The sequence below is a fragment of the Panthera pardus genome, unplaced genomic scaffold, assembly GCF_024362965.1.
Source record: "Panthera pardus isolate Hobbes unplaced genomic scaffold, ASM2436296v1 HiC_scaffold_13, whole genome shotgun sequence".
NCBI classification, from domain to species: Eukaryota; Metazoa; Chordata; class Mammalia; order Carnivora; family Felidae; genus Panthera; species Panthera pardus.
In genome coordinates this window covers 44524868-44551206 of record NW_026526688.1, presented here as the reverse complement: position 1 = coordinate 44551206, position 26339 = coordinate 44524868, and the positions used below count along the sequence as shown (strand labels likewise).

The following is a 26339-nucleotide window of genomic DNA, read 5'->3' as shown; positions in this document are numbered from 1 at the left end:
AAATGGAAGCTCAGGGCTGGCTGATGAAGGTATTCAGTTTGAAGAGGTATTTTCACCCCTTCACCCAAGCTATCACCACAGTTAATTGTTATAGAACAAACACAGTTCTGGAATTTCTCTAAAATGTACTAGCTATCCCAAGCCAACATGAACCTAACAAAATTGCTGGTGCAACCAAAGAGACCAGCAAGATACATTATTACAATGGTTACTTCAGATAACTGACAAAAATAATTTAATAAGAAGCACAATTTGAGGCTAAGAAAAATTAACTATACATGCAGAAACAGGCAAAGTGCCCAGTTTTTTCCCACAACTTTAGGGAGCTAAGCTCAATTTTGGCTGAACAACCCAAGATTAATCTAGTACAGATGGGCATATACAAAAGAGGGAAAAAAAAGAAGGAAAACATAGCCTTTTTGCCTTTTTTGCCCCCTCTTAAACACAGCGAACTGATTATACATTTCAAATTCAGCAGACAAAAGGGTATTTAAAGTATGACCTCGTGTTGTTTGTGGGGTTTTTTTTAATGCCAAAGTTGATTACTTATTAATTACTGTTCCCCCCAAATACCCACAAAACAAAGGAGGTACCTTCGTTGAATAAACAAATTGATCGATAAATTTCCCATCTCCTGTGGCATTCTGAAGAGCAAACACTTGTTCAATTTTCACAACTGGAGACATGTTACACTTCTGCAAATCCAGGCTCCCTTTGTGCATTGTAATGGAAGCTGGTAAAGATTTCCTCGCTGCAGCCGTTTTCCAGGCTATTTTAACAGGAGGTGGTTCTTCCTCTTCCACACTTGTGTGCCGCCTCTGGCTCTGTCTCCGAATTTCAGTACTTGATGGTGAGGAGGCCACCTCACCTGCATCGGTCTGTTCTGGCTGAGTATTCGGCACTGACCTTGGTCTTCGTGTTTTCTTAACTTCGGCTTTGGAGGCAACATTCTTTTTTGCTTGGGATAAAGCCTCCTCGGGCTGTTTATCAATATAGATAAAAGTATACTGTTCTATTCTTTCCTCTCGGGTCATTTTCAATGCTTTCTCTGCATGGGCAATGCCAATATCCCACTGAGCACGTTCTCTCTGAGGTCGGGGTTTCCGAATCTTTAAAAAAAGACACAGGCATTATCGGATACGCTTTAATCTAATGGGTACATTTAAACCAATATATATTTCCCATGTGATTCTGTCATCTCTCCAGGTAATGTAAATATCTTCAGGTTCTTCAGTAAAACAAATGAAATGTTCTAACTCCTTAACTTTGGTAAGTCAGTATCAGCATCAGATGATATGCAGGTCTACTCTCTTTTATGTATCTTTTGTTGACCACTCTGCTGGATAAGTCCCTCAAAGAGGGAGCCATCCTCCTCACATTATGTTCATAAAAAGCTAGTAATAAAGAGAGCAAAGGGAAGAAAGATTACAGAACGATTACTTTCAGAGGCCAATAAAGCACTAACATTAAAAATGACACCCTAGGGGGGCGCCTGGGTGGCTCAGTCGGTTAAGCGGCTGACTTCAGCTCAGGTCATGATCTCGCGGTCCGTGAGTTCGAGCCCCGCATCAGGCTCCGTGCTGACCGCTCAGAGCCTGGAGCCTGTTTCACATTCTGTGTTTCCCTCTCTCTGACCCTCCCCCGTTCATGCTCTTGTCTCTCTCTGCCTCAAAAATAAATAAACGTTAAAAAAAAATAAAAAATAAAAAATAAAAATGACACCCTAGGGTGCCTGGGTAGCTCAGTCGTTAAGCATGACTTCAGCTCAGGTCATGATCTCACAGTTTGTGAGTTCAAGTCCTGGTTTGGGTGAACAACAGTCCTGCTTCAGGTGAGCCGTGTTTTTCTTTCTCTCTCCCTCTTTTTCTCTGCCCCTAACTTACTTCCACCCTCTCTCTCTCAAAAAAAAAAAAAAAAAAAAAAAAAAAAGACACCCTAGGGGTACTGGGGTGGCTCAGTCGGTTGAGCGTCCAACTTCAGCTCAGGTCATGATCTCACAGTTTGTGAGTTCGAGTCCTGCTTTGGGTGAACAAGAGTCCCGCTTCAGGTGAGCCCTGCTTTTCTCTGTCTCTCCCTCTTTTTCTCTCTGCCCCTAACTTACTTCCACCCTCTCTCAATCCAAAAAAAAAAAAAAAAAAAGACACCCTAGGGGCACCGGGGTTGCTCAGTCGGTTGAACATCTGACTTCACCTCAAGTCATGATCTCACAGTTTGTGAGTTTGGGCCCCACATCGGGTTCACTGCTGTCAGCTGGGATCCCGCCTCTCTCTGCCCCTCCCCTGCTCATGCTCCCTCTGTCTCTCTCTCTCAAAAATGAATAAACATTAAAAAAAAAAAATGACACCCTAAAGCTCAGGGGTGCTACAGAGATCACGACAAAGCTAAATGGCAGAGTCAGCATTTGATGCTGGGCTGGCAGTTTGTACCATAATGCAAACAGGAGCAGAATGAAGAAAAAGACAGAACCTGGAGAAACAAATGAGTGTTGACATGACATAGGAAAGAAGCAATGTATGAGAGAAAAAATAACCCTGAATCGGTTTCCATAGGTCTCTATCATTGTTGATCAGAAGACTTTGAGGTGGCAAAACACATAAGAAAACTTTGAATAAAAGTATGTGAGATGACCAAAGCAACTATGAATTCTCCAGGGGGTTAGACTGGAGGGAGTCCAAAATTAGCTAAGGAAACTATGAGAGGGGATGGTATATGTGGAACACTGATGTATAAATCTGTAAAATGTTAAGTCTGAAAATATTAAAATCCTCTGTGATAAAACTTAGCTTTTAAAGTGTAAAAATATGAACAATTTTGGAATCACAAGAGACCCATCCTAAAATTAGTTGAGTTTAAAAATGTCAACCAGATAGATTATCAAGAGTTGATGTCCTAATTCTAAAACATCCACCACCACAAACATATTTCTTGGTTCCATCAAGTGTGATCTTGGCTGAATCCATTGTTTAAGTTTTCTATGTCTCAATTTCTTCATTTGTAGAAATAGGAATAATAGTATCTACCTCACTTAGGTTGTTATGAAGAGTAAGTGAATTAATATACATAAAATGCTTAAAATAGTGCCTGTCTCACAGGAGGTGCTCACTAAATATTTCAGAAGCTTTACTTTCACAAAACAATTTACTAAATAAGACTAAAGAGAATTATGGAAAGATGTTGAAATAGGAAAAAGAATAAAATTCCCTGGCAAAATCAACATTTCACTAGCATCTTCTAGTCTTATGTACATTAATTCAATTCAAAATAGAATCCAACAATGTATTAAGCAGAGTTCAAGTTCTTAATAGTACTCTAATGTTGTTTATATGAAATATAAAACTTACCAACATAAAAAATAAGTTATTAAAACTGAACTTAGGTTAAAATAACAAATCATTCTAACAACTGTCTGAATTTAAGTATGAAAAATTCTACTAAATTATTAAGTTCCCTAACAACCATATTTGATTGGTAATGTTAATACGTTGTCAGTTACCTTTTGTTTCTCAGAGTGATTGCTGGCTTGTTTGGTTGCTTCAGCCAATAATTCTTCATACTGTTTATGACCCTTATACTCTCGTACTCGCTTTTCATGAACCCAGGCCCTCTCTGGCTGGTTGCTAAAAAATTGGACGTGATATTCCCGGGCACCTATAAGAAAAAATTCTTACTAAGCATTTCAGACCATAAGCATCCACATATACTCTGCCAAAAATGTGAACCTAAGCCAGGTTCCCGAGCATTACTCCTATTAAAACTTGTACACTTTGCATTGTCCAAAGATATAATCCAACACCAGCCAATTACACAACTAATAGTTACTGTAAAAAATCACTCCCAAATGGTTAAAATTAGTACAGCAAGTTTTAAGAGAAAGGAAATCAGAAATTCTGCTAATTATCAGATTTTTTATCTTGGTTACACAACTTACTTTTCCTTGTCTTAAACCTTTTTACAAACAAATCTGTGTCTAAATAAATATTTTCTTCCTTCCAAAAATGTATAACATATTTTCTTGGACTTTAAAAGTGCCTGTCAGGGGCGCCTGGGTGGCAGTTGGTTAAACGTCTGACTCTTGATTTCGGTTCAGGTTATGATCTCACGGTTGGTGAGTTTGAGCCCTGCATCTGGCTCCATGCAGAGAACACAGAGCCTTTTTGGGATTCTCTCTCCGCCCCTCTCCCATTCTCTCTCTCTCTCTCAAAAATGAATGAATGAATGAATGAATGAATGCTGGTCAAATTGCTTTTCTGGACATATAAAAGTGCGCTATACAAACAGGGGAGGGGAAGAGGCCACAGACTCACGGATCCTGTAAGGTCAAAACTATCTTTATAATAATACCAAGATGTTATTATTGTTTCACTTTGTTGACATTTGCACTTAATACTACAGGAACAATTGCAGATAAGACTGCTGGCATGTTAGCAAAAATAAAACCAGAGAGTGACACCAAACTATACTAGTATCACATTCTTCACAACCACACACTGGCAGTTAAAAAAAAAAAAAAGCCAGTTTTATTTAATGTCCTTCGTGATGCAGTAAAAATGATTAATTTTACTAAATCTCAACCCTTGGATACATGTCTTTAATATTCTGTGTGATAAAACGGGAAGAATGCATAAAGTACATACTGAAGTGTGACAGTTATCTTGAGGAAAAGTACCTGTACGGTTGTTTGAATTGCAAGGTCACTGGCCACTTTTTCACAAAACACCATATTTCAAAGAATGACTGGCAGAAAACCTATGATTATTTGAAATTGAGCATCTGGCAGATATTTCCTCAAAAGCAAGTTTGCTCTTTCAAGGAAATCAACTGACACTACTTGTGCCAATAATAAAATTTGATCTTTCAAGCAAAAATTAGAATTTTGCAAAACCAGTATTTATCCCTGTGAGTCTTCCAAATTCCCAATAATCAAAGAATTTTCTGATGAAATAACTGGTCATGTAAACTAATATGATTTAAAAATACATCTATAGAGGAATGTGTCAACATTTGGAAGATATGTCTCACTTGGTAAAACTAATATTTTTTAAGTGGCCAATATATGATATTACAAAATCATGTAAAGTAAAAGATTCATTCAAAGTGCAAGACAGAACCAACGGATTCTAATGTAACAAAGTGCAAAAAGTTTATTGATACGATTTTAGGCTCTCTATTCCAACTTACCCACCACTTGTTGAGTATGGGTATAGTATCAGAGAAATATATCCACAATTATCTAAAAAGGCTATTAAAATACACTATCCCTTTCCGACTACGTACCTGAGGCCAGATCATCTGCATATATTTCAACCAAAACAACAAATCATAACAGACTGAATGTATAGGCAGATATGAGTATCTAGTATCTTCACTTAAGTCAGACATTAGATTTGTAACAATGTAAAATGATACTCTTCTTCCTCATTAATATTTTTGAGAAAATAGTTATTTTTCATAAAAACATAATGATAACATATAATGGATTATTATTATCATTTTAGAGAGAGAGAGAGAGAGAGAGCACGCATGTGAAAGTGGGGAAGAGGGGGACAGGAAGAGGGGGAGAAGGTGGGAGAGAGGGAGAAGGTGGGAGAGGGGGAGGGAGAGGGAGAGGGAGAGGGGGAGGGAGAGGGAGAGGGAGAGGGGGAGGGAGAGGGAGAGGGGGAGAGAGAGGGAGAGGGGGAGAGAGAGGGAGAGGGGGAGAGAGAGGGAGAGGGGGAGAGAGAGGGAGAGGGGGAGAGAGAGGGAGAGGGGGAGAGGGAGAGAGAGAGAGAGAGGGAGGGAGAGAGAGAGAGGGAGGGAGAGAGAGAGAGAGAGAGAGGGAGGGAGAGAGAGAGAGGGAGGGAGAGAGAGGGAGGGAGGGAGGGAGGGAGAGAGAGAGAGAGAGAGAGAGAGAGAGAGAGAGAGAGAGAGAATCTTAAGCAGCTTCCGTGCTCAGCCTGGAGTACAGCATGGGGCTCAATTCTACCACCCTGGGATCATGACCTAAGTGGAAATCAAGATTCAGACACTCAATCGACGAGCCACCCAGGCACCCTGAAAATGTTCTAAAATTAGATGTAGAGGGGTGCCTGGATGGCTCAGTTGGTAAGTGTCTGACTCCTGATTTCAACTCAGGTCATGATCTCATGGTTGGTTAGTTCCAGTCCTGCATTGGGCTCCATGTTGTCAGCGTGGATTCTCTCCCTCTCTAAGTGCATGCACACACTCTCTCTCTCAAAATAAATAAATAAACATAAAAAAAATACTTTATAAAAAATAAATAAAATTAGATGTAATGCTGGCTGCACAACTCTGTAAATGTACTAAAAAATCACTGAATTGCACGGAATTGGCATGTAATGCATATATCAAAAAGCGGTTATTTTAAAAACTACTGCAGAAAAAGAACATTAAAAATATCAGAATACACTTTTAATTAATTTAAATTTTTAAAAATTTCTAAGTTCTCAGAATTCCAGTTTTCTCAATAATGCAAACAAAATCAGTTCTTCCAGCAGTAAAGTAGAAGATTGTCTAGGGGATACCAGACCAAATTAGATTAATTCATAAAACTAAACTTAAACACTTCCTTTGAAACACAGATGCAGCATAAATTGTGCTTTCACTTATATCCCATAAAAAAGCTGAAATTAGCAGGTTTTCATAAAGTAACTACAGGTGAAACTATATAATCTCAGAAGCATGCTCTAAGGGGAAAGAATTAAAGAGCTGGATAATTATCACATGATAATAATATCTCAGAGAGCTCTAGAAGCCCAGATAGGTACATGGATTATGTTATTTAAAAAGGTTTGGCCCTAAAAGACACAAGAAAAGATGCTCATCGTCATTTATCATCAAGGAAATGCAAATCAAAAACTACAATGAACTATCATCTTACACCTGTCAGAATGGCTAAAATTAACAACACAAGAAACAACAGGTGCTGGCAAGGATGCGGAGAAAGGGGAACCCTCTTACACTGTTGGTGGGATTGCAAACTGGTGCAGCCACTCTGGAAAAAAATATGGAGATTCCTCAAAAACATGGAGATTCCTTAAAAACAGAACTACCTTATGATCCAGCAATTGCACTACTGGGTATTTACCCAAAGAATACAAAAATACTAATTCAAAGGGATCCATGCACCCTTATATTTATAGTAGCATTATTTACAATAGCTAAGATATGGAAGCAGCCCAAGTATCCATCAATTGATGAATGGATGAAGAAGAAGTGGTATATATATATATACACACAATGGAATAATACTCAGCCATCAAAAAGAATGAAACCTTGCCATTTGCAATGACATGGATGGAGCTAGAGGGTAATATGCTAAGCAAAATAAGTCAGTTAGAGAAAGACAAATACCATGTGATTTCACTCATACATGGAATTTAAGAAACAAAACAAGCAAAGGGAAAAAAATAAGAGAGAGACAAATCAAGAAACAGACTCTTAATTATAGAGAACTGATTTGTTATCAGAGGGGAGGTGGGGGGCGGATGGGTTAAATAGGTGATGGAGATTAAGGAGTGCACTTGTGATGAGCTTTGGGTGATGTATGGAAATGCTGAATTACTATATTGTACACCTGAAACTAATATAACACTGTATGTTAACTGGAATTAAAATAAAACTTTTAAAAAAAGAAGGCAGCTTGGTCCTTTTGGGAAATCCTTGTCCCTTTCTTCTCCCATTCATAAAATCATAGATTATTAAACCTTCAAGGTATTTCAGAGATTACTAGTCCAACACTCTGAGTAATAAGTAATAAATGAAAGAACTAGGACTGACTGCCTTCCTCCAACCTTGGTAAATTATGACTAGGTGAATTCAATTAACTTTCCTTTCAATACACAGTATGTTTAAGAGTGGAGGTTCTGGATATGTCTCTCTGAAACTCTATTTACTTATTCAAAACATAAGGATAATAATAGTACCTACTTCATAGTGTTGCTGCTATGTGGACTGCATAAAATACATAAAAGAAATGCTTAACATAGTGCCCTCCACAAAAGTAGACATTCCACAATGCTGGTTTTTTTTGTTTTTGTTTTTTTACGTCTGCTCCATTGATGCTTCCAGTTACCCAACCTTTAATTAGCAGGTTATAATGACAGATAATTGCCTCCTGTACAAGGGCAGATTACTGGCTATGTAGCACAAAAGTTATAGATATGGCTGATCTTGTCACAAATCTAACTTGCAAGACTTATGTAGACATTTTTTCTTTTCATAACAATGAACAGGAAGCAAGAAAGAAATTTTAAAGAGAAAAATAGGTGCAGAGTTGTCACAAACAATAAGGAACTCAACATGTAACAAGAGTGAGTTCACAAAACAAATATCCAGAAATAAATTCCAAGCTCAAACCTTCCTCTGGCTAACTAAGCAAGTCCATTCCAAACTCTAGAATCCCAATAATCTAGTCAACATGTTTTGGTCAAACCCATGAAAAGAAATGGAGAAAAGTTAGAAAACATCTTTTTCTTAACATTAATATTCCTAAGGTAGGATTCTATGCTAAATAGCTAGATTCAAGCTGTACATCTATGTTGTACTGAATTTATAAGGATGTCTCACTAAATTTACAGATTAAAAAATGGATTGAAGGAGGCAAAAAAAGCATTGTGAAAATTTCATCAGCATTGAAAACACCGTGTGGGTAAAAAATTACTATCCATAGTAGTCAATGATGAAATAAAATGTACAGTGAGAAAGCATGGCCCAAATGCCCACTAAGCTCATATAAGACATATTTTTTTCCCCCCATATAAGACATCTTATTACTTACCCATCTGCTTTCTTTTGGAATTCATATGAGAGGTCAGTCAGATAAAGGTTTTTTAAAGAAGCAGCACGAAGAAATTATAAAATGCAGAGTGGTAAAAGGGAAAACAAGGACTGTCTCAGGTATAGAGGCTTTCTGCCCATTAAGATGACCAGAATTCTATCACTAGTAATTAAAAACTGATATTTTGGGGGCACCTGGGTGGCTCAGTTGGTTAAGCATTCGATTTCAGCTCAGGTCATGATCTCACAGTCGGTGAGTTCAAGCCCGTGTGGGGCTCTGTGCTGATAGCTCGGGCCTGGAGCCTGGAGCCTGCTTCAGATTCTGTGTCTCCCTCACTCTCTTCTTCCCGACTTGTGCTCTGTCTCTGTCTGTCTCTGTCTCTCTCTCTCAAAAATAAACATAAAAAAGCCCTGATATTTTGGTGTCAGATTGTATATTATGTGCACACTCTTATATACAATATTTAAGATTCAATTCCCCCCCCCCCGACCTTTTATTTAATATCTATTTATGCCTTTAGTTACCTCTTGTGTTAATTTTGGTATGAACCTCGAGCTGGGGATCACTTGAAACCATGCAAGGCCACCAAGGATAGGTTCCCACCTTAGACCAAACAAGATCGCCAACCTGGAACTTAACACCAGCTGACACTTCTGTTGTTGGAACAGAAGATAATATTGGCTGAACCTACAGGAAAAGGTCATAAAACTCCATTAGCAGACAAAGTTAAAAAAAAGACATTATGTACAAGTACATTAAACATGTTAACCTAGTAAAATTTATCTTCAATTATATTTTCCCTGATACCTATCCATAACTAGCAAAAAGGAAGAGAAGGAAAACAATAAGCTTCACTCCAAATATTGAAAATAGGGCTGATATTCTTGATGTCTTATCTATAAGAGACCTTGAGAATTCACATAATCCATTGAAAAGGTGTCATAAAAATATTTTTGTAACTTTGTATGGTGACAGATGGTAATTACACATATTGAGGTGATAATTTTGCAATGTATACACATATCAAATCAATATGTTGTACACCTGAAACTAACACAGTGCTATATGTTGATTATACTTTGATAAGAAAAAGTGGTCACAGTTTTGAAAAGGAGAATAATTCACTGAAAGTATCTACCTCTTAAACCAGCTCCAAGATTTATTTCAGTATAATTTCGGAAATCCAGAAGTATGGAACTATAATAATATGTGTAAACATGTGTTATATTTTAGTCACCCTGCTTTCACCTTCTCACACCATACTTGATTAGACAGTATTCAATATAACAACTCACCGGGGGTTCCTCTTTTAGTACTGGATCGTCTCTTGGTTTTTCTGACACAGTGTCAATCCTCTCATTTGGTCTCTAGGTGAAAAGGTATAGATTAAAAAAAATAAAATGGCAGCCAACCAAAGAATAGTGACATACACAAAAAAGAATCAAAACTAAATCACAAAGAGAATAAAGGACATTTATTAACTGGATAATGTAGGTAGTAAGAATACAACGTATGCAGTGCACGATGTCTTAACATTCATGGTCTATTCCACGCCATAGCTGTATCTCTCATTTCTTATTTCATCACTTCTAAAACTTAATTTATTTATTTTATTTATGTATTTATTTATTTAGACCTAACAGGGTGCAGAAAAATGAGTACTCTGAGATTGCTAGTAAGATATAACTTGGAATTTTCCTGGAGAGCAATCTGGCATGAATGAAAAGCCTTAAATTTTAAGACTCTGTTCCAGAAGTTCCACTTCTAAATACATATGTATGTTGAAAAAGCGTGGAGAGGTATAAATATATACACACACACAGATATGCACACCAGTCCTATTTATAAAAGCAAATTAGAAAACAATCTAAATGTCTAGTAACATAAATTAGTTAAATACATTATAACAAGATAGCGAAGAAATATAAATGAATTTTAAAATGACATGGAAGGGGTGCCTGGATGGCTCAGTTAGTGAAGCATGTGATTCTTGATCTTGGGGTTGTGAGTTTGAGCCCTATGTTGGGTGTAGAGATTACTTAAAAATAAGATCTTTAAAAAAAAAATTATATATATATATATATATATATATATATATATATATATATATGGACATGGGAAAATAATATAACATTTTTTGAAAAGAGCAAATTGCAAACCAATCTGTATAGTATGATTCCAATCTTGGAAAAATAATTTTTTTTAAGTACACAGAAAGAAAAACTAGAATACCACCAGGTGATGGAAAAAGTGATTTTTTTTGGTGTGCTTTTCTGTATTTGTCAAATTGTTTATGATAAACATTATTTTTCTAATCATAAAATCCACAAATAGGTTATTTAAAAATTATTTTTCTGGAACCCTTAGGGAAGGCAATTTGGAAATATCTATCAAACTTCAAAATATGTCCCTCTTCAATCGAGCAATTATATTTTAGGGAACTATTTACAGAAAACAAAATGAGAAAATCTAAGCAGAGGATAGTAAGTATAGCACTATTCCATGTCAGTAATCTACATATCTATCAACATCTTCCAACTTTTTATTTTAAAATAATCTGTATATGCCTTGAAAAGTATTTGATACATTTTATATCAAATTGATAAGAGTAGTTATCTTTGGGGAATGAGATTAGGGAAATGGTGAAGGAAGATCTATCTATATATATATTTTAAGTTTATTTATTTATTTTAATAGAGACGGAGACAGTGTGAATGGAGGAGGAGCACAGAGATGGGGAGACAGAGAATCCCAAGCAGGCTCTGCACTGTCAGCACCGAGCCTAAGGCTAGAACTCTCAGAATGATGAGATCATGACCTGAGCTGAAACCAAGAGTCGGACATGTAACCCACTGAGCCACCCAGGTGCTCCAGGAAGATCTATATTTTTGTGTTATTGGTACTTTCTGTATAAAGCATATTACTTTTATAATTAAAAAGATATTTAAGAGGCGCCTGGGTGGCTCAGTCGGTTAAGCGTCCGACTTCGGCTCAGGTCATGATCTCACGGTCTGTGGGTTCGAGCCCCGCATCGGGCTCTGTGCTGACAGCTCAGAGCCTGGAGCCTGCTTGGGATTCTGTGTCTCCCTCTCTCTCTGCCCCTCCCCTGTTCATGCTCTCTCTCTCTCTGTCTCAAAAATAAATAAATATTAAAAAAAAAAAAAAAAGATATTTAAAAAACTTCTCACTTGTCAAAGAACAGAATTTAATTTAGATGGCATAAAGAAAGATATATGTATCAAATTAGGTCTTAGTTCCAATTTAAAAATATGAGTAATTCTAGAAGCTACTTAAAATTGTCAATTCAATTAATTCAGGACACTGTTGTAATACCAGTAAAAATAAAGTTTTATTAAATAAAAAATTGTAGAAAGATTTTTAACTACAAGGAAATGATAAGTCAGACTAATACCCTAAACTCCAAGTATCAGTCATTTACTCAACACTGCCTATGAATTTCCAGGCACTGTTCTAGAAGGTGGGTATGCAATGATGAAACTAATAGATTTGATCCATCACCTCAAAGAGCTTACAGTTGGGTAGGACAGACACTAAACAAATAAAAATATACACTTATACAATGTAAATGTATGAAGAGAAATAAAGGGGGGGGTGCATCTTTAAATATGAGGGTCAAGAAAGGCCTTTCTGAAAAAGTAAATTGTAATCTGAGAATCAAAGGATGAATAGTCTAGTAAAAAGTGGGAAGAACATTCCAGAATGAAGTCATGGCATGTGTGCAGTTCCTGGGATTTAAAAAGGTAGAAATTTCAGGGGGCCTGGGTGCTCAGTCAGTTAAGCGTCCAACTTCGGCTTAGGTCAGGATCTCATTGTTCGTGAATTCGAGCCCTATATCACGCTCTATGCTGACAGCTCAGAGCCTGGAGACTGCTTCAGATTCTGTGTCTTCCTCTCTCTCTGTACTTCCCCCACTCATGCTCTGTTTCTCTGTGTGTGTGTCTCTCTCTCTCTTTCTCTCTCAAAAGTAAACATTAAAAAAATTTAAGAGGGGTGCCTGGGTGGCTCAGTCGGTTGAACGTCCGACTTCGGCTTAGGTCATGATCTTGTGGTTCATGAGTTCAAGCCCCACGTCCGGCTCTGTGCTGACAGCTCAGAGCCTGGAGCCTGCTTCAGATTCTGTGTGTGTCTCTCTCTGCTCCTCCCCCTGCTTGCACTCAGTCTCTCTCTCTCTCTCAAAAATAAATAAAAACATTAAAAAAAATTTTTTTTGATTAAGAAAAAAAAGGTAGAAATTTCATGGTAGGAAATTATAATGGTAGGAAGGCCATTACAACTGACTTAATTGCCCAAAGGAGAGAGAGGTTACATGATGAGAGAGGGGAGACAGGGTACATTATGAGGGCCTCATAAGTATATTCAAATGTTTTATCTTAAGTGCAGTAAAAAGCTGCACTTTTGAAGAGGATTAGGAAGAGAAGTAACACACACCACTTTATGCATTAAAGATCATGTTAACTATTATGCGGAAAATAGAAGCAAGAGGAGAAGCAGAATGTTTAATTAGGTTACTGAAAACAGCCCAGGTGAAAAAAGGTAGTGGCAACTTGTCGATGGGCACAAAATTCGCTGTCAGATGTGTCTGTGGTGGTACCACATAATCCAATAGGACACACTCATTGAGCAAGGAAAGAAAAATCTGTGTTCAAGTGGAAACTGTCTTCCTGATCACTGGTATAATAATAAAGTAGTTTGGAAATACTGTCCACATTTGCATAGTCCCTTTCAGTAGCTTCACTTCAATCTACAGATACAGCTTAAGCCTTCACCTTAACTTCTCATTCTTCAGCTACTGCAGGAAGACAAGACCGCTTGAGGAAGCACATATGCCGCTAAGAAAGCGAGTTGTCCTCCTCCGCACACTCACTCTTCATGATGTCTGGGTGTAAGGGATCTCTGTGACTCCTTTTGAGGGCAGACAGATAAGAAGTGACTCATCTTTGCCACACAACAAAATCCTACTATTATTGTAAGAACTGGTCTGAAGCCCATTAACATTCTTCCCTTTCTGGATTAAAGACAGGATTTCCTTCAAAACTGTTTATTATTCAAATGCCTTATCTTTTTTAAAAAAAATTTTTTTACATTTATTTTTTTTTTGAGAGACAGAGTGAGACAAAGTGACAGTGGGGGAGAGAGACCCAGGATCAGAAGCAGGCTCCAGGCTCTGAGCTGTCAGCACAGAGCCCGACATGGGGCTTGAACCCACAGACCGTGAGATCATGACCTGAGCTGAAGTCGGACGCTCAACTGACTGGGCCACACAGGCGCCCCTCAAATGCCTTATCTTTTTTTGATTGTTTTGGTTTGTTCCAGAATGCTCGCTTTTCAACTTCAGGCTAGCTTGAAACACTGTTAAAATCACTTTCACAGAACTAAAATTGTTTATACAGCCATTTTAAAAGGAAAACAATGGCAAGGGAGAGAAGCAAGCTTAAGATTTATTCTAAGCTTTCAAGACTATATAAAAGAAAGAAAAATAAGAAAGCCAAATAAGGATGCTGAAATGATAAAAAGGAAATATACATTGCAAGATATGCTAATACATGGGCAAAATAGAAATATCTAGTAGGCATTTAGAGATCTACGATTTGAGCTCAAAAAAAAAGGGTAAGAAGATAAACAGCATAGTATCACAAACACCAATTAAGGGAAGTTTTTAAGACAAAATGGTCACTGGAAATCAAATGCTTAGGAGTCAAGAAAAATGAGTCAGAAAATGCCAACAGATAAAATACTTCTGGGTATAATATCCATTTTCCATTAGTTGTTCAAAGGATAGATAAGCTTAAAAGAGATTTAAATCAAGTAAGGACAAGAAATACCTTTTGGTACTAACAGTGTTGCGTTAGGAAGAGAGACTCTGAGAAAAAGATGACAGTGAGTTAGCTCTCCTTAGTTATAAATTTTTGATTTTATGGGTATATACCTCTTTTTTACATTTTTAGTTGATTCCATATGGAAAGACCTATATTCCAGGAAAAAATAACAAGAAGTTTCTTAAACAGGAAAAAAAATGTTAAGAAAACAGCTAAAATAAAATTACATTATCCAAAATACTCCTTTTTAAAGAATTTGGTCTAGTACTTTTATTAAAACCCAAGAGATTTATTAAAATGAATAATATGCATCAAATCTAGAATTCCTAATCCCTAATAATTTTCAAAACATTAAGCAAAATCACATTCTTTTAAAAAACCCAAAATTTATGTCAACATTTAAGGTGGAAAGAAAAATTCAAAGGCAGTAAATTGTTCGTGCATCTTTCTGTATTACTTTCCAAATAACTATTTAAGGTCATAACCTTAAACACTAAAACATCTGTACAAAAGGAACATTTTGCACTTAAACAGTTTCTAAGAATTTTAAGACCTAATACTCTGAGGCTAGAGAACCAAATATAAGCTCTAACTTAGTGCTGAGGGGACCGGAAGCTATTTGGCTTTTTATAAATGAAAATGGCAAGCTAAGAGTTAATGAGACTAGTCTTAGTGGATAAGCCCACTGAGGTGCTGGTGGAAGACCAATGTTTGAATAGGGCCTACGCTCACATGCCTGAGGCATGACACCTGCCAGGGAGGAAGACATGCAGAAACATTTTCACATGTTTCTAATTTGATAGGAGGGAAAACAGCTCCACCAGCTTTACAGAATATACAATTTCAGTAGTGATCTCAGGTCTCCTGCTGCCTAGATGTTTGGACACATTTTATTGTTGAGAAGATATACTTAGGTGGTTCCAAATAACAGCCACTCTTTAGAAGGCCAAACAGCCCAGAACTGGGAGGAGATACTTATAGATCAAATACCAAGAAAAAAAGAAAAAAGTAGTGAGTGAAATCATTAAGGATTACTTTAAATGAGACTGCTCAAAAAAGAACTTATGACTGGGTTTTTAGGGAACAAAAATACATATAAAAACAAATCCAGCTTAAGGACATTTCAAACTTTTCCTCCAAGCACTCAGTTCTCATTATGCTTCCCTAAAGCATCTGGGGAGGGGAGCTGTCCAGTTGAGTCAGCAGACTCTCACTTGGGCTTCCCTTTCATTTCTAAGGCCTCTACGATGCTAAACACCAAGTGCTTGGACCTTTAGTAACAACAAGGAGGCACAACAGTGTCAAAAATTAAAACACGAAAAACTATCCTAAGGGAAACAAAATAAATGTTGTTCAAGTTAAGGAAACCTAATAATAAAAAAAAAAAAAGAAAACAAAGTTACAAAACCAATCATTTTGTGCACATTACTGGTCATCTGCATAGTTTAGTGAAGCATGACACTCAACAGGAGTCTTGGGAGGCTCTAGCTTTAAAGTTCTATTATCAGAATGGAGTACAACTTTTATGGTGCCCACTTCTTTAGCTCTGTCCCCTATGTGTGATAAATTTTAATTAATCAAAATTCAACTAACAAGATCTTCTCATTTTTCTCTTTAGAAGAAAAGGGAGGAGTGAAGGGAGAGTAACAAAGAGAAAGAGGGAGAGAAACATTGGGGGAGAGGGAAAGGGGGCAAGGACAAAAAGGATGGGGGAGGGGAAGGAAAACCTGGATTTTCACCAAAAACTCAACTTTCAGGCAATGGTCTTGGTAATATTTAGTGCAATCAATACTACATCTATACCTTCAGTCAAATTGATATTCTTTTACCTCAAGATACTGTAAGATCCTAAATAATGACATATTAAACTATGCCCCACATGATTTAACAAAAAGAAAATGAACTAAAACTTTTAAATTCTATCTAATCATTTGAATCCTTGGATTTAACAATTAACTCAAGGTTTAAGTGATACAAAGAGCTAGGCATAGCACATATCCAACAAAGACAGAATGGGCTTTAAAAATCTCACTATTAGGAGCGCCTGGGTGACTCAGTAGGTTAAGCTTCCAACTCTTGGTTTTGGCTCAAGTCATGATCTCACGGTTCATGAGTTTGAGCCCCATGTTGGGCTCCATGCTGATGGTGTGGAGCCTGCTTGGGATTCTCTCTCCCTCTCTCTGCCCCTCCCCTGCTCTCTCTCTCTCTCAAAATAAATTAAAAAAAAAAAAAAAAACTTAAAATCTCATTATAAAGGGACTATTAGAAATATCATTGCACTCAATTTTCCTAGATTCCAATAAAATAAAAAGGATATAAAAAGTAAGCAGATTGTCTTATCCTGCCTCTAAATGCTTCCAGACCTGTTTCTATTTTGAAATATATTTTTAATGTACCTTGTCAAAAGAGGTAAAGTCTAGCCCAGTAAGTAAAATTGGATATTCTCCTATCTGCCAGATTGTCTAGAGCAAAAGCAAGATGGGCCAACAAAACAGTTCTCAGGAACTAAGCTTTAGCTCTGGTTTTAACCAAATTCAGGTTTTATGCATTTTTGTGATTCCCAAGGGTCACAGTGTATCACATACCTTTTCACTGTAGGTCTAGGGAAAAAATGCTACAGTGAATGCATCTGGAATGCAAAAAGTTAACTTTTCTCCTTCTGTTTATTCATTTACTTAATGAAGTAATTGATGTGCTCAATGTGTGCTCACTTGGCTGTACTTATACAGTCTGTATAAGATACTATGTGAGCTAAGTTCAAGGGGTGAGGCATTTAAGAAATGATTTCAGAAATTTAGGCATTTCAGAAAACACTTAGTTACAAAGCCTTCATTTTACAAATGCAGAACTAAGACACCAGAATAGCTAAAGTGTCTCTAATTACTCTTTATCTCATTACCCAGTTTTATTTTCTTTACAGCACTTAATACTACCTAAACTATACTATACTATACTATACTATACTACTATACTATACTATACAAACTATACTATACATATGTTTGAATGTATGTACATATGTATGCATGTATTTTCTGGCTCCTCTTACTAGAATATAAGCAGCCTGGAAGTAGGCATCTTTACTTTCATTCCTTGCCCTACTTTAAGAGTAGATACTTAAACAGTATTGTTAAATGAATAAATAAAACTATAGAAAAATGAGAAAAACTGAAATATTACACCGGGACTCATGAGAGTCTAGAATCAGTGTGGCCTTTTACTCTAGAAAATGATCACATTTGAGTTGAATGAAGTACTGGAACCCAGCTACTGAGGGAAAGGTGAGTTGGTATGAAGTAAACATTTCTTTAAACAGAAGATAATAAATTAACTTATTCAGGCATACCAGATCAGACAGAAAAGCAGACTAGTATTATAAAAATATCTATTTCTTCTCAAATCAATGTCTGGGAAATGTCTTCAATTCATACCATGTATTAGAATAGTAACTAAAAACTCTTCATTCAAGCTAGGATTGATCTGTTACATACCTATTATTAAGTAAATTCATACTGAAACCTCAGAGATATTTTTAAAAATTGGCAGCATGCATCTTAAGTTACCTATGAAGAATGACTTTTATAAAAATTCCACCTGAAGATTTTTTTATTTCAATTTTAGTTAACATACAGTCCACCTAAAGTTTTAATATATATGAATACTAACTCTGATTTTAATACAAAGAGTTCCTCTATTCACATTATTTTGTAGCAAATACAATCGTAATGAGTGTTTAAATCTAAGCTCTCCGGGGAAAAGTTAGTTCAAAATAAAGAAAACCAATATAATTAACCATCTTCTCTGCCTTTCTTCATCTTTAGAAACCAGGAGTTTATTATAAGCAAATAGAAATAAGTGAAGCTATTAGACAAAGAAACATAAGCAGCAAGATTCTTAGTGTCTGATGTCTTAAAAATATTTCTTCCCTCTAATGATGTCCATTCATTTATCCAAAAAATTTCTTACTCAGCACCTATAATAACATCCCAAGTTCCTTGCTAGGGATTAGAAGAAAGAAGTTATCAGGAATATTTATATTTGAAGAGATAAAAACTGAAAAATATTTCTTGGACTTCCAGTAAATCTGAAAGGTTACAAAATTTTTCAAATGTTTCAACTTACATTTTGTTCCTCTGGTTCTAATTTGGGGATTTTGTGTGACTTGCGCTCTTCAGATCTAGATGAGTCATGCTTGTTGCTTTTTTTCCTCTTTTCCTTTCTGCTTTCATGCTTTGATTTTGTGTGCTCACTTGCCTGTACTTCATTTAAAAGGTCTCCACAAAGGGAAGACTCAAACAATTCCCTGCCATTCTGGATAGTTTTGGTTATTTTTAGTTTAATTTCAGGTGAGCCAGTCTTCTTTGGAATCACAGTTTGTGGTACCGAAGGAGGAGGTGGTGGCTGTGGAGGAGAAGGTTTTTCCAGAATTTCATGTGGTCTTGTGTTTGGAATTTCTGAATGGTAATAGTCAGTGGGGCTAAAGTTTCTAACTGCACCAAAGCCATTGGCTGACCCATTGGGATACTGATTATATGACTGGTATTTGGTTTGAGTTTCATACATGCTGATCGATGGTGGATAGCCATTTGTGAGTGGAGGAAGATCTTCTGTTGTAGGTGGATACTGAAAGCCTTGCTGCAAGGTAGCTTCATATGGTGTCTGGCCACCATCTTCAACAATGTCACTGTTGTTATCAAAGGCATCCTCCTGACGGATGTTGGCGGAGTCAATGAGTTGAGGTGGTTGCTGAATTGTGTTTCCCATGATCCCTTGCATGAAAGAGAAAGAGAAATCCATTGTTCTGCTCCAGCATCCTTAACTTTCCCTTTCTCTCATCGGGCCTAAAGTTTTAAAAGAGGAGATTAAAAGGTGTTAATATCCCCACAGGCTAGAGGCTTATCAATTGAAAAAAAAGTCACTACAATATCCTGTACTCAATTGCCATATCCAGATATACACAAGCACTAAGGATTTTTAAAACAAGTAGCCAATATAATTCTGATACAAGGTAAATGCCTTTTACCTTAAATGCTTATCTGAAACTCTCAATTACTTTCACAATTTCAGTAACAAAATGTTATCCTCTTAGCAAACATCCAAAATTGTTTTGCATTCCTTTATGTTTCCCAAGTTAGAAATTGTAAGTCTCAGGTTAAAATTGGTATTTGCAAAGTAAGCAATGTTTTGACACATATAAATTAGGTTCCCTACAAGCTTCCTTTAAATCATTCATGTTTTGCCCAGTGGTTCTTTTATCATTACAAAAGTAACAAAATCTTATTGCACACATTTAAAATAATTTTTTTTAACATTTATTCATTTTTGGGAGACAGAGACAAAGCGTGAGTGGGGGAGGGACAGAAAGGGAGACCCACAATCCGAAGCAGGCTCCAGGCTCTGAGCTGTCAGCACAGTACTTGACGCAGGGATCAAACTCACAGACCGTGAGATCAGGACCTGAGCTCAAGTCAGATGCTTCACCGACTGAGCCACCCACGTTCCCAGCAAATATTTTAAATACAAAAGTAGAAAGGTTTATGCCTCCCTCCTCCATCATTCCCATTCTTCTGTCATGGATAACCACTGTAAATATTTTGGTGAGTATTCTTCCAAATCTTTCTCTATATATTTAGATATAAAATTTTAAAAATAGGGTTTATTCTGTAACTTGCTTATTCAACTTAACAATATATCCTAGACATCTTTCTACCTTGGCATGTATATGTTTCATGTATACCTTATTCTTTACATAGTTTCCTTGTGGTATTTAACTCAATGTACTTAACCATCTGTGTACTGACAATCACTTAGTTGGTCACAATTGTTTGATATTATACAACAGGGAACTTTCTTGAAACTAGATCTTTGTGCACGTATGTATTCCTATTGGAAAGTTTGAAATTTTGATAGATACTGCAAAACAGTTCTATAGGCTGTGCTATATATCAATTCACCCTCATACCAGTAGTATATGAGGATAGCTGATTCCCTAACATTCTTGACAGTATTTGAGTTGTTTTTAACCAGCGGCATAAATAGAATCATCTGGGGTAGTTTTACAAAATGCACATGTCAAGGTCTATTTACTGATGAATCTGATTCAATAAATCTCGGGGGAGGCCTACAGCATGTCTGTTTTAAGTCCACATTCCAGCTGATTCCAATGCACACTTAGTTGGGTCACTGCATTACAATCTTTGCATTGTAGTCGCTCTTAAGATTATTGCACCCTGTCTGGAAGGTGCCTAAAGATGCTCATATTGTGTAACAATGTTGTAAAACAGATAAGCACATCTGTCAGGAAATGCTCTACAACCACTCTGTTTTGTCATAAAGTTTGACAAGCCCATATCTTGAGAGAGGATTAATGGACAGCTCAGATATTAGTTTGATAATCCCATAAACATTTCTTCTAGAAAGCTCTAAGGCAGAGAGGATTTCTTTACTGTATTGAGTCTGATGAGCTGATTTTAGCTTCTTATCCTGAAGAATGATTTTGAGGCTATAGTCCAGTCAATTCTATGACCAATTAATAATGTCTACCATCTTGATTCTAGTAGGATTTGCCATAATAATAAAGCACATAACCCAAAACAGCAAAGGAAGAGGGAAATGATAGCTGACAATACACTTTTCAAGGTATATCCAATTAAACAGGTGCTGTTTACTCTGTTAACAAATGGAAAGAAATTTAGAAGTTCTATAATTGCAAGCAAAGAAAAAGAGAGCATAGAGGAAATCAAACTGCCCATACCGCTCTATACCAGTATGGCAGCGGACCGGGGGTGTTAGACAACTCTCTCATTTTTTAAGCATCTACTCTGGGTCAAGCACTTTATACATTATCTCATTTAATCCTCATAACAACTCTGTAGGATAGACATTGACTCCTGGTTCATAGGCAAAGAAACTGAGCTTCAGAGGGATTAGGTGGTTTGCTGAAACCATAAAGCAAAGGGGGCAGAATTACTATATGAATCTAAGTAAATATAACTCTACAGCCCATTATGTTTACCACGACACCCTTCCACTTCTCTCAGCTGTAAGTTCTGAGAGGATCAAAATCTCTTGTTCACGTACTTTATTCTTTGATCACTGCCAAAATAACAACAAACTGTTCTATAATAACCACCACTAACACTTAAATAGCACTTCTTATGTGCCAGGAACCATTCTAATTGCTTTCCATACAGTACTACATTCAATCCTCCCCAAAACCTTCAGGTTAGTTCCCATTACAGATGGGGAAATAGAGGCACAGAGAGGTTAAATGATGTGCTCAAGTGCACAAGTCTAGTCATTAATTGACAGAGCTGTGATTTAATCTAAACAGTCTGGTTTCAGAGTTGCTGATGCTAACCAACATACCATACTGATAATGCTGATAAATGTTAGGAATCACTTCTTTACAAATAGCTGAAGAAAACTGAAACATTACCCTAAATTGAACCTTGGCCAAAACGTACAGCTCACAGACATAAGAATGGTATGTTCTAAAATTCTGTAAACATACATGGGGCAACCATACAGGTGGAATTCAAAAGTTCTTTGAACTTCCAAGTTGAAGTCAAGTTAAATACTGGCATTTGACAGGATGCAAGCTGTGTTTTTGGTTCTCATAACTGTCATATACAAGATCAGCTTCCAGATTAGTCTCCCAAATTATAGTCTACAGAGGTTTTCAGGCATATGTATTCAGAGACTAAGGTTTCTGATGTTTCCAATTTAGTTCCAAACACAAACTTTTAAGAAGTTTTGTATCTTCTCCTTTTCTTCTCTAGCCCTGAACCAAGTATTTCATTTTAATTTGAACTAAGAAATAACATTATCACCTTATAATTATATAGGAGTTTACAATTACAGAGTATTTTCATAAGCATTCTTATTTGATCCTCAAAGCAATCCTGTAAGGGCTGACAGGGCGGGTATTAGCTTCATTTTTTAGACAACTACATTTAATATTTGAGATGCTAAAATTTCCAAGACCACAAAGCTCATTAGTGATTAAACTCAAAAAAGAATTAATCTCTTGACTTCTAATTCTACAGTCTTTACCACAATATCTAACTGCCAGAGAATATCCACCTACCCAAAGACAACCACACTATAAGAGTCATACATTCAAAACTGAATGAACTGTCCTTTCCCTAACTCAGTTTTCCTTTTAGACTACCCCAGATTTGTCATTGCTTCCACTATTTTTCTCGTTTCCCAAGCTCAAAGCCTTAGTCACATGGTCTTAGTCACTGATTCTTCCCCCCGCTGTTAAGCCATAAAATGAGGCATTGAACAAATCCTATAGTTTCTTCCACTGAAATCTCTGATTTGTTCTTTGATCTCTACATCCATGTCAGGCCAGGCCCTCAGCACCTTAATCCTCAACTATGACAACTGATTTTCTAGATATTTCTCATCTTTAACTTCTTCCTGAATAGCATTTAGAAGATGCGTCCTTAAATCAAACTTAGATAAATCTATTCCCGTACTAAGAACTCTAAGGTTCCATATTATACCAAGTTTCTTCCATGCCTTTCAAGGTTTTCCATAATCTGACTTTCCTACCAACTCAAATTGTATACACGTGAATAAACTTTTCTAAGCATCCACTGGTCCAAATAACTATAAAATGTGGTCTTGCTCACATATTACACTTTATTTAACTCTATGAAGCCAAGTATTATTCCCATTTTAGAGATGTAAAGAAATGGCCCTCAAAAAGATCAAGTGGTTTGCCCTTAATCACACACACAGCTAACAGAAGTTGAATAAAATGGTGATATTCAAACCTTCTTAATATGGTACTCTTTACATGGCAGCTGCCCCATAATCTGTAAACTATCCCTACTTTGCACTTTTTTCCAATATGCTCCATAGCCACAATCCAAATGGATGTCTGACAGCTTCCCTCATATATCACAAGCAGCTTAAAAGACCTAATAATAAACTCAGTTTTTACTCTACTTGAATGTGTCCTTCCTCCAGTCCTTCCTATGAGGAAAAAAAAAAGTGAAACTCCATCTATCAGTTGCCAAGCCAGAAACCTGGGACTATGATACATCCCTTACCCTCATTCTTACTCTTACCCAATGTATCACTAAACTCCCTGAGTTTTATCTCCAAAGTATACATTTCATATTTGTCTATTTCATTCCATATCTTTTCTTCTTCATGCTAGTCCAAGCTCCTCACTTTGTCTATTCCATAGTTACCTTCCCAGTCTCCATGTTTTTTCTCCTGCCTGGGTGTAATCTATCTTCCCATACAACAGCCAGTCACCTTTTAAAAACTAACTCAGTCACTTAACTATCCCTCAAAATACAGCAAGAAAAGTAAATTATTGCTACACTCAACAACATGGATGACTCTCAACAATGTCATTTTGAGTGACAGAAGCCAGACACAATGATTCCATTTATATAGTTCACAGTGTGATTTCATTTATATAAAGTTCAAAAACAGAATAAAGTTAAAACTAACAATAATGGAGACATCTGTCAGAATAGTACTTGCTTAATGGGAGGTGGGCAGGGGGTGGGGTGGCGGGCTATAAACACTGGACAAGACCATAATGGAGGTTTCTGAGCTGCTACTTATATTTAATGTATTGATCTAGACATACATAGTCTTAAGCAAAAACAAAAGAACAAACCTTCAGTGCCTTCCCAATGCACTCAAATAAAATCCAGACTACTTATCTTGGTCAGCAAGCCCCTGCACGGTCAGACCTCAGTTTACATTTCCAAAGTCACGTACCAACACTTTCTGCTTGCAGAGACACACGGGCTTCTTTTCAGTTTCTCAAATATGCCAACTTAATCTTTGTTAATCAGGAATTTCGCATGTGCTACTCCAGCTACCTGAACATACATAATCTTTCTGAGAGGCCTTCCAAGGTCCCATGCTCATTCTACCGACTAAGCCTGCTTTTTCTCCTTTATAGTGACTTAATATATGTTATACAAACATGTGTTTATACATTCTTACTGTCTGTCTCCCTTACTTGACTGCATGCTCTATGAAGACAGAGATGGGCAGAGACCATGTATGTCTTATTCAATATTCTTCAATTAATAAATGAAAGAAACAGTCCCTGTCCTTTAAGGGCTTATAATTAGTATATCTCTATTTACCGGCCAGATTTCTGGGGATATCAACCTACAGCATAACTTTACCCACCCACTAATTCCTTGTTTGGTAAAAATGCGTTATGCTCATTATGAAAAATAATAAACAAATATTTAAAATATTGATATCCATAGTTACATGATCAACTGATCTTCCACAAAGGTGCCAAGGCTATTCAAGGGGAAAGGACATCATTTTCAACAAACGGGGCTGGAACAACTGACTGGATATCAATATAGAAAAAGTGAACCTCAACCCTTACTTTATATTATACAAAAAAAATAACTAAAATTAGTTCATAAACCTAATACTAAAGTCAAAACCATAAAACTTCTAGAGTAAAACATGAGACAAAATATACCACTGGGTTAGGCAAAGATTTTTCTAAAGAAATACCATGAACTATGAAAGGAAAAGATTGACAAAATGGACTTCAAAATTGAAAACTTCTGCTTTTCAAAGGACACTGTTAAGAAAAGAAAAAGGGAATTAAAAATGGTAGCCATGAGAATGGGGGAAGATGACAGAGTAGAAGGATCCTGAGCTCCCCTTCTCCACAGACACACCACGACAACAACTACATGTCATGCCACTCACTCTGAAAACTTCCTGAAGACTAACAGATCAGCCCACAACTAAAGACACAAAGAGAAGGCCACAATGAGAAGGGTAGGAGGGGCAGACATGTGATCAAGAACCAGACCCCTGGTGCAGTGACCTCCAAGTGGGAGGAATATCACAGGCACAGAGGTCCTCCCTGAGGAGGGGGTCAAGCCCCACAATGGGGACTCCTGGTCCCGGGGTCCTCCTGCAACCAGGAAGATGAATTCCCCATAATGTCTGGCATTGAAAATCCAGAGTTTAACTCTGGGAGATCCAGAGGGCTACAGAAAACCAAGACTTTGCTCTTAAAGGGCCAGCACTCCATAGCACTTGGTCTGAGACCCAGTACAGAGGCAGCAGTTTGAAAATGCCTAAGTTATAGTGAAGGGGATTTATTGAGATTTAAGACATATGCCAGAAGGGCAGGGATCTGTAACAGCTTTCTCCAGGAATAGAAGTGCTGGTGAGTCATTTTTCTTGCCCTCCTTTCAGCCTAGTTGGCTGGACACTTGCAGGAGCCAGTTCTGACACTCTCCATCTACCCCGCTAGCACCACTTGCCCACCCTGGAGTTCCCCTGTGGACCTGCCCCATCCAACCCACCCATCCCAACTAGGGCCCCTCCAAAGCAGCTCCTACCCCACCACACCCAGCAGGTAGCCTTGATCAGGAGCGACATCCCCTCAAAATGACTACCACCCCACCACAACCTTCAGGCAGCCATGGTCCAGGACCAACACTCCTTCAATGTGACCTCTGTCCCAGGGAAAGGGGTGAGCCAGCTCTGCCCTCAGCATGCCCACAACAGTTGTGGTCAAGCTGCTCAGCCAGCTTTTCAGGGGGCCAGTCCAACCCGCCAGCATGTCCTCAGGAGCTACAGCTGAACTGTAGCTTCAGCTGTGCTGGAACTGACTGCACTGCAGCCAAAAGGCCTGGGGACAGCCCTGCATAGGGTCAAGCACTGCCCACCAGTGCACTTGCAGTAGTTGTGACTGGTTA

General features: G+C 37.4%; 1 protein-coding gene across 7 annotated transcripts in view; it reads right to left on the bottom strand.

Annotated features, from left to right (window-relative positions):
- NSD3 (nuclear receptor binding SET domain protein 3) overlaps window positions 1-26339 on the bottom strand; it is a 117249-nt gene that overhangs the window by 53081 nt on the left and 37829 nt on the right. For all 7 annotated transcript variants that reach the window (XM_053901072.1, XM_053901075.1, XM_053901074.1 and 4 more), the window contains exons 2-6: window positions 18736-19454; window positions 10072-10143; window positions 9301-9463; window positions 3494-3648; window positions 594-1109 (exon numbers count right to left, since the gene is read on the bottom strand). In XM_053901072.1, coding sequence (XP_053757047.1) covers window positions 594-1109; window positions 3494-3648; window positions 9301-9463; window positions 10072-10143; window positions 18736-19410 — 1581 coding nt within the window. In that variant the 5' untranslated portion in view covers window positions 19411-19454. The remainder of the gene's footprint in view (window positions 1-593; window positions 1110-3493; window positions 3649-9300; window positions 9464-10071; window positions 10144-18735; window positions 19455-26339) is intronic.